At 41.0% G+C, this 15,092-nt stretch overlaps 1 protein-coding gene across 1 annotated transcript in view; it reads left to right on the plus strand.

Annotated features, from left to right (window-relative positions):
* TTC27 (tetratricopeptide repeat domain 27) overlaps window positions 1-15,092 on the plus strand; it is a 197,595-nt gene that overhangs the window by 11,938 nt on the left and 170,565 nt on the right. Inside the window, exon 5 of the mRNA XM_003926820.2 lies at window positions 7,507-7,609. Within this exon, the coding sequence (XP_003926869.1) occupies window positions 7,507-7,609 (103 nt within the window). The remainder of the gene's footprint in view (window positions 1-7,506; window positions 7,610-15,092) is intronic.

Below are 15,092 nucleotides of genomic sequence, written 5' to 3' on the forward strand. Positions count from 1 at the left end.
CGTCTCAAAAGAAAAAAGAAGCACAGTATTTCTTTCTTTCCCTTTTTTATTTTATTTTTATTTTTTGAGGTAAAGTTTCACCCTGTTGCCAGGCTGGAGTGCAATGGGGCAATCTTAGCTCACCCTAACCTCTGCCTCCTGAGTTCAAGAGATTCTCCTGCATTAGCCTCCCGAGTAGCTGGGATTACAGGCATGCGCTACCACGTCTACCTAATTTTGTATTTTTAGTAGAGACGAATTTCTCCATGTTGGTCAGGTTGGTCTGGAACTCCTGACCTCAGGTGATTCACCTACTTCAGCCTCCCAATGTGCTGGGATTACAGGGGTGAGCCACCACACCTGGCCCAAGAAACACAGTACTTCTGTAGCTGAATGTAGACTTAGTCTGTGCTGTGTAAGGGCTTACTTTCCTAAGCATTTAAGTTTACCCACTAAATTTTTTTTTTTTGAGACAAAGTCTCACTGTTTCGCCCAGGCTAGAGTATAGTGGCATGATCTCAGCTCACTGCAACCTCCACCTTTCAGGTTCAAGCGATTCTCATGTCTTAGCCTCCAGAGTAACTGGGCTTACAGGCACCCACCACTATGCTTGCCTAATTTTTTGCATTTTTAGTAGAGACGGGGTTTCACCCTGTTAGTGACGTTGGACTCAAACTCGTAGCCTCAAGTAATCTGCCTGCCTCAGCCTCCCAAAGTGCTGGGATCACAGGCATGAGCCACCACGCCTGGCCTAAATTTGTTTTAAAGAAGAAGGGAAGTGATGCCTCTATTTGCAACTATCATGAGAGCCAGAGGATTTGGAATCCATTGTACTAGAAGGTTTTTTGTTGTTGTTGTTGTTTGTTTGTTTGTTTTTTTGAGACGGTCTGGCTTTGTTGCCCAGGCTGGAGTGCAGTGGCATGAACTCAGCTCACTGCAGCATCCGCCCCCTGGGGTCAAGCCATCCTCCCACCTCAGCATCCTAAGTAACTGGGACTACAAGCATGTGCTGCCTCACCCGGCTAATTTTTGTGTTTTTTTGTAGAGACGGGGTTTTGCTATGTTGCCCAGGCTGGTCTTGAACTTCTGGGCTCAAGCGATCCACCTGCCTCAACCTTTCCTAAGTGCTGAAATTATAGGCATAAGCCACCATGCTAGGCCTAGAAGGGTTTTTGTTTTTGAGACAGTCTCCCTCTGTCGCCCAGGCTGGAGTGTCATGGTGCGATCTTGGCTCACTGCAACCTACACCTCCCAGGTTCAATTGATTTTCCTGCCTCAGCCTCTCAGGTAACTGGGACTACAGGTGTGCACCACCATGCCTGACTAATTGAAGTGTTTTTAATATGCAGATTTCAGCATGTCTTAGCAGATATGAGACTTTATCTTTTGAGCTCTTAGTGATAGTAGCTTGAGTAAAAAATGTTTCCCAAGTTGATCTGAGTTAAATGGTCTTGCAGACTGACTATTAATTTACTGTGTTGTTTTATTTATTTATTTACTTATTTTTTGAATCAGAGTTTCATTCTGTTGCCCAGGTTGGAGTGCAATGGCACTATCTCAGCTTACTGTAATCTCCACCTCCTGGGTTCAAGCAATTCTCCTGCCTCAGCCTCCCTGGTAGCTGGGATTACAGGCTCTTGCAACCATGCCCAGCTAATTTTTTTTGTACTTTTAGTAGAAACAGGGTTTCACCAAGTTGGTCAGCTGGTCTTGAACTCCTGACCTCAAGTGATCCCCACGTCTCGGCCTTCCAAATTGCTGGGATTATAGGTGTGAGCCACCATACCTGGCTACTTTAAATAAAGTATCAGCAAGGCCTGAGGCTGCCAAATGGCATTACTTTTTTTTGTAGTGAGAACTTATGGTCACCAATCACCAATGAATGAGTGAGATGGTTTTTTTTTTTTTTTTTTTTTTGAGACAGAGTTTCGCTCTTGTTACCCAGGCTGGAGTGCAATGTCATGATCTCGGTTCACTGCAACCTCCACCTCCTGGGTTCAGGCAATTCTCCTGCCTCAGCCTCCGAGTGGCTGGGATTACAGGCACGTGCCACCATGCCCAGCTAATTATTTGTATTTTTAGTAGAGACGGGGTTTCACCATGTTGACCAGGATGGTCTCGATCTCTTGACCTCGTGATCCACCCACCTCGGCCTCCCAAAGTGCTGGGATTACAGGCTTGAGCCACTGCGCCTGGCCAAGTGAGATGGTTTTTAAGTTGGTCAGAAATTTTCATCATCGGGTATGTTAAGCACTGACCGTTTGTGGTGGCTCATGCCTGTAATCCCAGCACTTTGGGAGGCCGAAGCCAGCAGATCACCTGAGGTCAGGAGGTTGAGACTCCAGCCTCAGCAACATGGTGAAACCCTGTCTCTACTAAAAATACAAAAATTAGCCAGGCATGGTCGGGCATGATGGCTCACACCTGTAATTCTAGCAGTTTAGGAGGCCAAGGCAGGCGGATCACATGAGGTCAGGAGTTTGAGACCAAAATGGCTGACATAGTGAAACCTCATCTCTACTAAAAATACAAAAATAAGCCAGGTGTGATGACGGGTGCCTGTAATCCCAGATCCTTGGGAGACTGAGGCAGGAGAATCACTTGAACCCAGGAGGCGGAGTTTGCAGTGAACCAAGATCTTGCACCACTGCACTCCAGCCTGAGCTACACAATGAGACTCTGTCTCAAAAAAAAAAAAAAAAGCACGTTAAGCATCATTTGAAAAATAATATATATACTGTCAACAACTTAGGAGAATTAATAAATATGTGGACTACTGGTTGTAGAAGTCATTCTTATACTGTTAGAAAGGCAAGTTCCCTTAATTTCTTGGCAGATGTAAACAACTCTTGACTTCTGCTTAAAAATACATTTTCCTGTAGTATATCACTATGTATATGTCATTTTGTGCTGCAATCTTGCCTTTCTTTTCTTTCTTTCTTTCTTTTTTTTTTTTTTTGTGGTAGGAGACAGGGTCTCACTGTGTTGTCCAGGCTGATCTTGAACTCCTGGCCCCAAGTGATCCTCCCACCTCAGCCTCCTGAGTAGCTGGAACTTCAGGAGCACACCAGCCTGCCTGGCTCCTCTTGTCATTCAGTTGAAACATTGTTTTTTTCTATTAGAGATTTTTCCTGTGTGTCTTTACTATATCTTTTCTTTTCTTTTGTTTGGAGATGTTGTCTTGCTATGTTGTCCAGGCTAGCCTTCAACTTGTGAGTTTAAGTGATCCTCCTGTTCCAGCCTCCTCAGCAGCTGGGACTACAGGCACCTGACCTATGTCATTCTGTTAATGGTGTTATTAAAAGTGGTTTATTTGGTAAATTAAGATAAAATGGTAAAGAAAATTAATTTTAACCTTTTAAATTTATTTTTGGGTAACTTGACTTCTTTTTTTTTTTTTTTTTGAGACACAGTTTCACTCTTGTTACCCAGGCTGGAGTGCAATGGCGCGATCTCGGCTCACCGCAACCTCCACCTCCTGGGTTCAGGCAATTCTCCTGTCTCAGCCTCCTGAGTAGCTGGGATTACAGGCATGCACCACCATGCCCAGCTAATTTTTTGGTATTTTTAGTAGAGACGGGGTTTCACCATGTTGACCAGGATGGTCTCGATCTCTTGACCTTGTGATCCACCCGCCTCGGCCTCCCAAAGTGCTGGGATTACAGGCTTGAGCCACCGCGCCCGGCCGGGTAACTTGACTTCTAAGGAATGTATCAAGTTGCTTTTGATGACATTATTTTTGTGAAATTATAAAAGAAGCAGATTTTCCCACAAACCCTAATCTGTGGAGTATATAGACTGGAATTAGTACTATGTAAGTGGTTGAGTAAAAAGAGTCATGGCATTGAAATTAACAGATGTGTAACCTTATGCTTGTTAACTTATCTGAACATCAGTGTCCATTTATAAAATGGGATAAACTGGCAAATATTTGTTTGTTGCCTTATGAGTATACTACTGCTCCCTGGTATCTGGGAGGTTCTTGACTAGTATGACTTCTTAATTAGACCATTCTTTAGTAAGTGTTATAATCAGGAGATAAAATCTAAAAGTTACCTAAGCAAGACTTTCTAAGTTCCCTTTTTAATTGATGCCTCAATTTTCTTTTTCTTTTTTTTTTTTTTTTGAGACAGAGTCTCACTCTATCACCGAGGCTTGAGTGCAGTGGCTTGATCTTGGCTGACTGCAGCCTCTGCCTCCTGGGTTCAAGCAGTTCTACTGCCTCAGCTTCCCAAATAGCTGGGACTACAGGCATGCACCACCACGCCCAGCTAATTTTTTTTTTATTTTTAGTAGAGACAGTGTTTTACCATGTTGGTCAGGCTGGTCTTGAACTCCTGACCTCAAATGATCTGCCTGCCTTGGCTTCCCAAAGTGCTGGGATTATAGGTGTTAGCCACTGCGCCCAGCCTCAATTTTCAATTGCTCAGTTTTTCTGTTGCAGAAATGGGATCTCACTCTGTTGCCCAGGCTTGTCTCAAACTCCTGGCTTCAAGTGATCCTCCTACCTTGGTTTCCCAAAGTGTTGAGATTACAGGCATGAGCTACTGTGCCAGCCCTCAATTTTTATATTAAGCAATTCTTGACAAACTGAAAAGGTCTGTTACGCTTACTAGTAGAAAAATAGGCTATGCTTTCTATATTTGTTTCATTCTTCCCTTCTCCATTTGAGAATTTAGGTTTGAGAGTTAATTTATAGACCTGATTTTATTTTATTTTATTTTATTTTTTTAAAGGGATGGTGTTTCACTGTGTTGCCCAGGCTGATCTTGAACTTCTGAGCTCAGGCAAACTGCCAGCCTCGGCCTCCCAAAGTGCTGGGATTACAAGCAAGAGCCACTGTGCCCGGCCTATAGATCTGTTTTTTTTTTTTTTTTTTGGCCACTTTAGCATAAGAATTTTCAAATGATGTAGATCTGATTTTTAATAGTTCTGCATAATATTATATATATGTGTGTGTGTGTGTGTCTATTTTAAGGGACAGAATCTCTTCTCTGTTGCTCAAGTTGGAGGATAGTGGTATGATCACAGCTGACTGTAATCTTAAAGACTTGACAGGGCTCAAGCAGTCCTTTTCTCTCAGTCTCCTGAGTAGCCAGGATTACAGATGTGCACCACTGCACTCAGCTAGTTAAACATTTATTTATTTTTTTTTTTGTGGAGATGGGAGTCTCACTGTGTTGCCCAGCCTGGTCTTGAATTTCTGGCCTCAAGGGAGCTTCCCGCTTCCTGCTTCCCAAAGTGCTGGGATTCAAAGTGTGAGCCACTATGCTTGGCCTTGTATTATATATCTTCTTAAAAGGGAGATCTTTTTGACTGGATGTATCTAAATTCCCATGTCTAGAAGTAAAGCATAAGTTGCCAGACCTGACTCACTTATTGTTGACAGCAGATAAGGGACAGATAATTGAAATGTAAACTGACTTCATTATCCATATTGATAGGAAAAGAATGAAAATAAGGCAACACCTCAGGGAATTCAGTGAAAAACAATCTGAAATATCCTTGCTATTAGATAATTTTATATTTCCTTATATGGACTGAGGAAATAGTATTAAATCAAAAGTATTTTGTGATAGAGTCAAAATTCATTTGTGGTTGCATCATGGTTGTAGTAGTTGTGGTATATAATACTTCAGAAGCTAACCTGGCTGTGGTGTGTAGCAGTTTGGAAGGGAACCTCTTTATCAAATGGTTCAAGCAGAAAAGTGCTTTTGAGCCAGGTGCTGTGGCCCATAGCTGTCGTCCCAGGTACATGGAAGTCTGAGGCAGGAGAATGGCTTGAGTCCAGGAGTTCAAAGCTGTGGTGTGTGATGATGACGCCTGTAAATAGCCAATGCACTCCATCCTGGCAGTGTAGTGAGATCCCATTTCAAATAGCTTTTTGGTAACTGTCATCTCATATTTGTAGGTAATTAAAAGGAAAACTAATTCTTAGACTTTCATGTAATGTAATGTAATATGATTACAAATAATTTATAATGCGTTTATCAAAAGTACCTATCATGACTTGCACACATGGAACATATGCACACATGCACATGCACAGAGGAAGCTCTGGAGGAATATAAACCTTTGTCACAGATTTTTCCGTGGGAGGAGGATGATATTGGGGCAGTGGAAGAGAGATTTTCACTCTTCACAGTATATACTTTTTTTTTTTTTAAAGAGACGTGGTCTTACAGTGTTGCCCAGTTGGTCTTGAACTCCTAGCCTTGAGCGTCTTCTCATTTCAGCCTCCTTAGTAGCTGGGATTGTAGGCATGAGCTGCCACATCCAACCATACCTTTATATTGGCTTGTTGTTTCTTGTTTTTATTCTTTTTTTTTTTTAAGTAAATATATGTTGATCAAGTAAGAAAAAGCATCAGTGAATGAAAGAAAAAGCTATATGGTCAATTTGTGCATTAGTCAAGACAGTGCATAAAATCTAGTTTCTGACTGGGTGGAATGCCTCATGCCTGTAATCCCAGCACAATGGGAGGCCAAGGTGGGTGATCATTTGAGCCCAGGAGTTGGAGACCAGTGTGGACAACATGGCAAAACCCCATCTCTGCCAAAAAAATACGAAAATTTGCAGGGCATGGTGACATGGGCCAGTAGTCCCAGCAACTCAGGAAGCTGCAGTGAGAGATCACCTGAGCCTGGGGAGGTACAGGCTTTAGTGAGCTGTGATCATGCCACTGCACTCCAGCCTAGGTGACAGAATGAGACCTTATCTCAAAAAAAAAAAAAAAAAAAAAAATGTAGTTTCTGCCCTCAGAAAGGTATGGCTCAGGTAGAGTTACAAACCTGAAAAACAAGTATTGTCCAATATGGTGTCAACTTCAAGGAACAGTGTAGAAGTTCAGAGAAGTGGAAGATCAGTATGCGCCATGCTAGTAGAAGACTGTAAGGAAGAGGTTTCATACTGGTGTAGAGGTGATTGATCTTGTCAGTTTGGGAGAATATCTGAATCTAAGGTATTTCTTACTGTGTCAATTGTGTAAAATACATTGCTTTGAGGAGAATATAGCAATGAGTAGGATATGATTTCTTAACTTGTTGGGTAGTAGACAGTGAACAGCATTGGAACCTGGGATAGCATCTGTAAATACAGTGGAATATGTTTGCAAGGGAATTACAAATAATGTGCTGGAAGTTCAGGTGATGGAAAAATCACCCCACAGGAGCTTCTTGCAGGAGGCCTCTGAAGGAGTTGGTACTAGGATTAAAGTGGTGACAGAGTGCCACAGAGCAGGATGAATACAACATATATTTTAAAGGAGGAGATGGTAAGTTCAAAATGGCATCAGGAAGTCCAAGTGGCTAAAATAAATATGGGCTTTGAGAGGATGGAGGTGAGGTGTTATGGAAGACATAGATGTGGGTTTTGGTGTTATTACTGAAGACAGCAGTGGATGGGTAATCTTACTGAGGAATAAATTTAATTTTATGAATGTAAAAAGTTTCTAAAAATCTTAGTTAATGTAAAAAGAGTTTTCTAAAATATCCTTTTATTTCAGCTTACATGGTGTTTTTTTCCTAGAGCTTGCCGTGGTGGACTTTGAGATGTGTGAATATTCACCAGCATTTGCTTGAGGAACGCTCACCTTTGCTTTTCACTCTTGCTGAAAACTGTATTGATCAAGGTATGTAGCAGATTTTTGTTTGATATGTGCTCGTAGCTCTGTTCCAATTACTTGGCTGAGATACTCCTTGTTAGTTGTTTTTGTTTGTTTTTGTTTTTTTTGAGTCGGAGTCTTACTCTGTTGCCCAGGCTGGAGTGCAGTGGCAGGATCTCGGCTCACTGCAACCTCTGCCTCCCAGGTTCAAGTGATTCTCCTGCCTCAGCCTCCCAAGTAGCTGAGATTACAGGCACCTACCACTATGCCCAGCTAATTTTTTCTATTTTTAGTAGAGACGGGGTTTTACTATGTTGGCCAGGCTGCTCTTGAATTCCCGACCTTGTGATTCACCTGCCTTAGCCTCCCAAAGTGCTGGGATTATAGGCTTGAGCCACCACACCCAGCCTAGTTTATTTTTTGACTGGTAATAGAGCCTTTTTGTTTGGAGTTTTTTTTTTTGTATGTAGAATATCACAAGTTGTTATGTTTTCAGATTACAGAGTTGCTTTGGTCTTTTGAGTTTTAAAAAAATAACCACTTTCATTTACTTTACCTACTTAGAAAGGGTGATTTGGTGTATGTAGGTCACCATGATTTTATCACAAATTGTTTAAAGAAATTTAAATATTTTCTCTGTTCTTTAAGAAGCCTCATTGGAAACAAATGTACTCTCCTTTTATTTTTTCCTTAAAGTTCTTAACTAACTTAAGCTGGAGTAAATTATGTTAAATTACACACAGAAGAAGAAATTATCCTCTGTCCAGTTGAGTACATCAGGGAAAGTGTCAGTTTGTAAACATCTGATAGAAAATAAGTTTCACTGATGGTAACGATGGGTAGATAGGCTGTTTTGCATTTTATTTTATTAGTATTTTTTGTAACATGTAATATACATGTAGAAAAGTACCTAAGACATAAATGAAAAATTTGGCAGATAATTATAAACCAGACATCCATGTACATGCCTCCTGCTGCCTTTGTTGCAGATAGCCCTCCTGTGTCCTAGGGAAATACTTTGAAAAATAGGAGACTCTTAGGTGCCTTGATACTTGATTTTCAGTCTTACTGGCTTTTGGGATGACTTTTTTTGGCAAAAGTTGCCACACAAAACAAAAACAGATTCTCTTGTGCTGAAGGAATACGTGAACGTAAATGAACTTGGACTTGATCATGAGTTTTTGAGTTACAGAGATGGGATTGGACTTTAGCTGTGTCTGGTTCCAAAGCCCAGACTCCTTTTACATCCAAAGAGTATGAAATGAATATGTATGTGTGTGTGTACGAGGGACATGGGGAGTGGTAGTTAGCATCACTCTGTGTGGAAAAAAGTGATCTGTACTTGATGGAGGTAGCACATTCATGAAGGCATAGCATAATTCTCATGTGTGTGCATGTATAACATAAGAGGCTGCTGTACCTTTTGGGGGTCTGTTTCCTTCAAGAGTTTTTATAGTAACATACTATAGACCAGAATACAGTGGAGAGGACTATAGCTTGTTTAGTCATAAATATTACTAAGCCAGGTGAGTGGTTGAAACTAATTTCTGTTTTTATTTTATTCTAGGACAGAAATATATAAACATATGCTAATCTTAGATAAAATGACCATGTATACATAATTCAAAAAGAAATAACAATGAAAGTATCATTCAATCAGTATAATAATTGATTCATTTACGTTGTTTGTTCCAGGAGTCAGTTTATATTCTTTCAACATTTTAGATAACTTAAGGCTGTGGGTCAAGCAGGGGGCATGTTAGATGTGAGCATAAAAGTTGTAAATCATCACTTGGTATCAGGGGAGATTGGTTCTGGACCCTGACACTCTCATACCAGCATCCTTGGATACTTTCCTTATGTATCTTTTTAAAAGGTAGGAGCCATATGGTATGTTCTGGAGAGGATTTTATTCTAAGAATTAAAATTAAGTTCCAAACCAGAATGGGTTAACTAAGATAGCTGGAAAATGTGACTCTAAGTGACTCATTCCCCAAGAGGTCTCAGTTCTTTTCTGTATTATAATTCAGCATGTCATTTGCTTTGCCTTGCAACTAGGAATTTTTGTTGCTGTTCTAGGCTAATCAACGGCACTTTTCAGTTTATCTAGTCATAAAATGGTTCATTTTGGCTATGTCTAAATAGGTTTGTAGATGGTACTGAATTACAATGTTTCATGAAGAATTTCATTTTTAGAATGTTTTGTTCTGGGATTTGATCCAAATGTTGACCAAACAGTCAGTTATGACTGAAATACTCCTCAGTGTCCAAGGAAGGATATTGTATTTGAAATGTTGCCCTTGAAGGATCATCAGAAAGTTGGCAGGATTTTTTTTTTCAGTCTATGAAATATAAGCAAAGAATTTTATGAGCAACTGTGATATTTAGGTTTTTGTCCAGACATGTTTTACCAGTACAATATAGTGGAATGGAGCCTATCATAATGTCAGCATAACTTAGCTGGGCTGATTACATCTATGATAAGAGTAGGTCAGAATCTTGAAAAATACATTCCTCAGTACAACCTAAGGCATTCTTTCGGATGTCACACTAAATGAAACCATGATTCTCTAAAGACTACTTCAGGGCATACAACAATTGATCGTGGGATCCAGTGCTGAAAACAAGTTATGTATAGTGCATGACAGGTAATATTGCAGTTTAGCTATTTGAAGATGACCTCATAAAGTCACTAAGAGAAACCAGTAGGAGAGCTCCATTCAGTGGCTTATGCCTGTAATTCCAGCACTCTGAAAGGCAGGGGTGGGTGGATTGCTTGAGGTCAGGAGTTTGAGACCAACCTGGCCGACATAGTGAAATCCCATCTCTACTAAAACAAAAAATTAGCTGGGCGTGGTGGCAGGCACTTGTAATCCCAGCTACTGGGGAGGCTGAGGTGGGAGAATCACTTGAACCTGGGAGGTGGAGGTTACAGTGAGTCAAGATCACACCATTGGGCTTCAGCCTGGATGACAGAGTCAGACTCCGTCTCAGAAAAAAAAAAAAAAAGATAGTCTCTTGGCAACTGATGCATACATTGATTTCTTTTCATAAATGTGATACTTTGGAATAAATGTTATTGAATATGCTAAATATCATTGTATTTATAATTGTCCATTAAGGATTTCATTTTAGCATAGCATTTAAATAATCTCATGAGAAGGATTTTGGTTTTAGCCTACATTTTAAGTGTGGGTGACATTTTGATCCAGAAGGTCACAAATATTTATTTACAGGGAGAACCTCCTGATTTATTAAAATAATAATATATGCCTATTGGGTCAACATGCTCCTTTTTAAATTTAAACCTGAGTTATCTATCATCAAAGCTCAAAACTTTACATTGATCATTGAGTCATTGTTTTCCACCATTCATTTCTAGCCAGTTCTTAAATCTTACCAGTTCTTCCCCAAGGGTCTCATATTTATCTTCTTTTTCATATCTACAGCTTTTATCCTAATCTGAAATCTTTAGTTTGGAAAGGCCCTTTAGAGATAATCTTGTCTAGCTAAATCATTTTACAAAGAATTGAGACTTAGAGAAGTTGCCCAAGAACCAGCACAATAATCTGGAGTTTTTGACTCCAAGTCCTGCTGACACTTTCCCTTGCTGTATCCAAGCTGGGTCAGTAAGGCAGAATTCTAGTAACTAATAAAGATAATGCAGCTAACATTTCTAAAGCATATATACCATATCAAGCACTCTTCGAAGTCTTTAATTATATTAATTAGCTTATTCCTCACAACGATGAGGTAGAGCCAAAGATGGTAGACTAGTGGATGTAGTATGCCTTTTAAAAATAGCTTTTTAAAAGTTTGATTAACCTACAATAAGATCTCGTATTTACGGTGTACAAATTGTGACATTTTGTATGTATACATATCTGTGAAATCATCACAATTAACATGATTAACAGGGTATAGCATTTCATGTTATTATTATTTTTTGAGACAGGGTCCTGCTCTGTCATCTGGGTTGGAATGCAGTGGTGCGATCTTGGCTCATTGCAACTTTGAACTCCTGGGCTCCAGTTATCCTCCTACCTTACCCTTCTGAATAGGTGGGACTAAAGGTGTGTGCCACCACACATGGCTAATTTTTTTGTTTTTGAGACGGAGTCTCGCTCTGTCGCCCAGGCTGGAGTGCAATGGTGTGATCTCGGCTCACTGCAACCTCTACCTCCCAGGTTCATGAGATTCTCCTGCCTCAGCCTCCCGAGTAGTTGGGAGTGTCCACCACCATGGCTGGCTAATTTTTGTATTTTTAGTAGAGATGGGGTTTCACCATGTTGGCAAGGCTGGTCTGAAACTCCGGACTTCAAGTGATCTGCCCCATTCGGCCTTCCAAAGTGCTGGGATTACAGGCGTGAGCCAATGCGCCTGGTCTAGGTTCAGGTATATTTCAAACCATCATCTTTCATATTACTGTTATTCTGAATCTGTATCTCTATGCAGGCATTCTCTGAAGACATTATTTGTTTTTCTTTTCTTTTCTTTTTTTTTTTTTTTGAGACGGAGTTTCGCTCTTATTACCCAGGCTGGAGTGCAATGGCACGATCTCGGCTCACCGCAACCTCTGCCTCCTGGGTTCAGGCAATTCTCCTGCCTCAGCCTCCTGAGTAGCTGGGATTACAGAAACGCACCACCGTGCCCAGCTAATTTTTTGTATTTTTAGTAGAGACGGGGTTTCACCATGTTGACCAGGATGGTCTCGATCTCTTGACCTCGTGATCCACCTGCCTCAGCCTCCCAAAGTGTTGGGATTACAGGCGTGAGCCACCGCGCCCAGCCTTATTTGTTTTTCTTTATGCTTGGCTAATTATGAGATTCAGCTTCTCAGGAGCATGTGGTTGCTTGGATGCCTATATTGCTCTTGGGGAAACAGCAATTCTTTCTCTCTTCTTCTTTTTTGTTTTGAAATGGAGTTTTGCTGGAGTTCAACGGCATGTTACCCAGACTGGAGTTCAATGGCATGATCTTGGCTCACTGAAAGCTCCACCTCCTGGGTTCAGGCAATTCTCCTGCCTCAGCCTCCCGAGTAGCTGGGATTACAGGCATACACCACCACGCCCAGCTAATTTTTGTATTTTTAGTAGAGACGGGGTTTCACCATGTTGGCCAGGCTGGTCTTGATCTCTTGACCTTGTGATCGACCCGCCTAGGCCTCCCAAAGTGCTGGGATTACAGGTGTGAGCCACCACGCCTGGCTGGAAACAGCAATTCTCTATCTTCATTGCTCTTTTTTCCTCATAGTTCTATATGTCTTCATCAGTAGCTTAATTACATTGGAAAGTTTTTCTGCTGAAAACTTCTGATGGCTTTCAATTTTTACTCTTATATCAGAAGGTTAAAACTAGATAAAAGCCTCAATCTTTTAAAAACTTGTCCTTACAGAGATTGGGCCTTCTCACTTTCCAAATTTTAAAGATGTACTGTTTTTTTCAAGTTTGAAACTGCTGTGTCAGGTTGTATAGCCTTTGGTTCTTTTCTCATCTGCCTTTGGGCTATGTTTTCTGATTATTCTTTCCACTTAAGACAGGTGAAACTCAAAAGTTATGGTGATAAACTCTGTTTCTGTTTGCTTGGAGATGTTCTTGTTTCTCTCCTTGAACTGTTGATTAAAAGATTCTAGGCAGTACCATGAAGAGACTCTTTTCTTTTTTCTTTTTTTTTTTTTTGAGACAGTCTCACTCTTGTCACCCAGGCTGGAGTGGGAGTAGAGTAGCGCAATCTCCACTCCCTGCAGCCTCCACCTCCTGGGTTCAAGCAATTCTCCCACCTCAGCCTCCCTAGTAGCTTGGATTATAGGCACGTGCCACCACACCCAGCTAATTTTTGTGTTTTTTGTAGAGATGGGGTTTCACCAGGTTGGCCAGGCTGGTCTTGAATTCCCGACCTCAGGTGTTTAGTTTCTATTGCTGGTGTTGAGAAATCAGTATTTCTCCAATTGCTCTTGCTGTGTGGCTATGTTCTTTTGCTGTTCTTAAGATTTTTTCAGTAGTGGCCCAGTTGCTCTTCCTGTGTGACTAGTCCACCTATTTTCTTTTGTTGTTCTTAAGAGTTTTACTTTGTATTTGTGGTTCTTTAGTTAGACTATGAACTAGGTATGGATTCTTTGCCATTTTTGTTTGTTTGTTTTCTTTTGAGACAGGTTGTGGCTCTGTCACCCAGGCTGGGGTGCAGTGGTCTGGCTCACTGCAACCTCTACCTCCCAGTTTCACATAATTCTCCCACCTCAGCCTCCTGAGTAGCTCAGACTACAGGCGCACACCAACATGCCCAGCTAATTTTTGCATTTATAGTAGAAACGGGATTTCACCATGTTGGTCAAGCTGGTCTCGAACTCCTGAGCTCAGCTGACCTGCCTGCGTTGGCCTTTCAGAGTGCTAGAATTACAGGCCTGAGCCACCACGCCCGAGCTCTCCTACTTTATTTATCCAGCATTTGATCCCTGAAAATATACGATAATGCAGAGAAAGCGCAGAAGTACAAGATCAAAGCCAGTTACACTGATAGTACATACATATATACATATAGATAGATAGATGGGCAGAAAAGTTGATAGGTAGATAGGAGGGAAGATAGATACATACAACCATCTTTGGGCATTTGTGTGACTTCTTTATGTATTCTTAGTACAGTTTAAGTTTGATAGTAGACCTGCCTGAGCTATCACAACTTAGTAAGCTTTCTTTTTTTTTTTTTTTTTTTTTTTTTGAGACAGAGTTTCGCTCTTGTTACCCAGGCTGGAGTGCAATGGCGCGATCTTGGCTCACTGCAACCTCCGCCTCCTGGGCTCAGGCAATTCTCCTGTCTCAGCCTCCTAAGTCGCTGGGATTACAGGCACGCGCCACCACGCCCAGCTAGTTTTTTGTATTTTTAGTGGAGATGGGGTTTCACCATGTTGACCAGGATGGTCTCGATCTCTCGACCTCGCGATCCACCCGCCTCGGCCTCCCAAAGTGCTGGGATTACAGGCTTGAGCCACCGCGCCCGGCCTAGTAAGCTTTCTTAAATACAGCAAATGTCATTTTCGTGATACTTAATAGAGGATTTTTAAAAACCTTGGCCAACCCTTATGTCCTTTGATTTTTGCATCCAGAACATTTTGGGAAGATTACTGTCATGGGTAATGAAGCAAAATTGTGTCACTTGTGAATTGTAATAAGGTCATAGAAGGTTATTATCGTTCTGAGAGTAATGACTAGACACTCAGGAATAATGAACAGACAAAAGGAGAAGAACATTAAAAAAAAAAAACCCTCATCAAGAGCATTATGTATTATTGGATCCAGCTTTTCCTGGGTTTGGTTTGCATGGATGAAATCTATTCAGGGGTTTTCACAGTGAAGTTAGGATGCCTATGTGCCTTCTGAGGTGAAACATGTACATCTTGACTTACTCTCTGAGTCCACAGAATCTCTTATATAGACTGTAGAAAAACACTATCTTTCGTTTGCAGACCCATTTAAATTTTAGTTCACGTAAAGACAAAGGGGTATCTGTTTCT

The sequence above is a fragment of the Saimiri boliviensis genome, chromosome 1 (genome assembly GCF_048565385.1).
Source record: "Saimiri boliviensis isolate mSaiBol1 chromosome 1, mSaiBol1.pri, whole genome shotgun sequence".
Classification (NCBI taxonomy): domain Eukaryota; kingdom Metazoa; phylum Chordata; class Mammalia; order Primates; family Cebidae; genus Saimiri; species Saimiri boliviensis.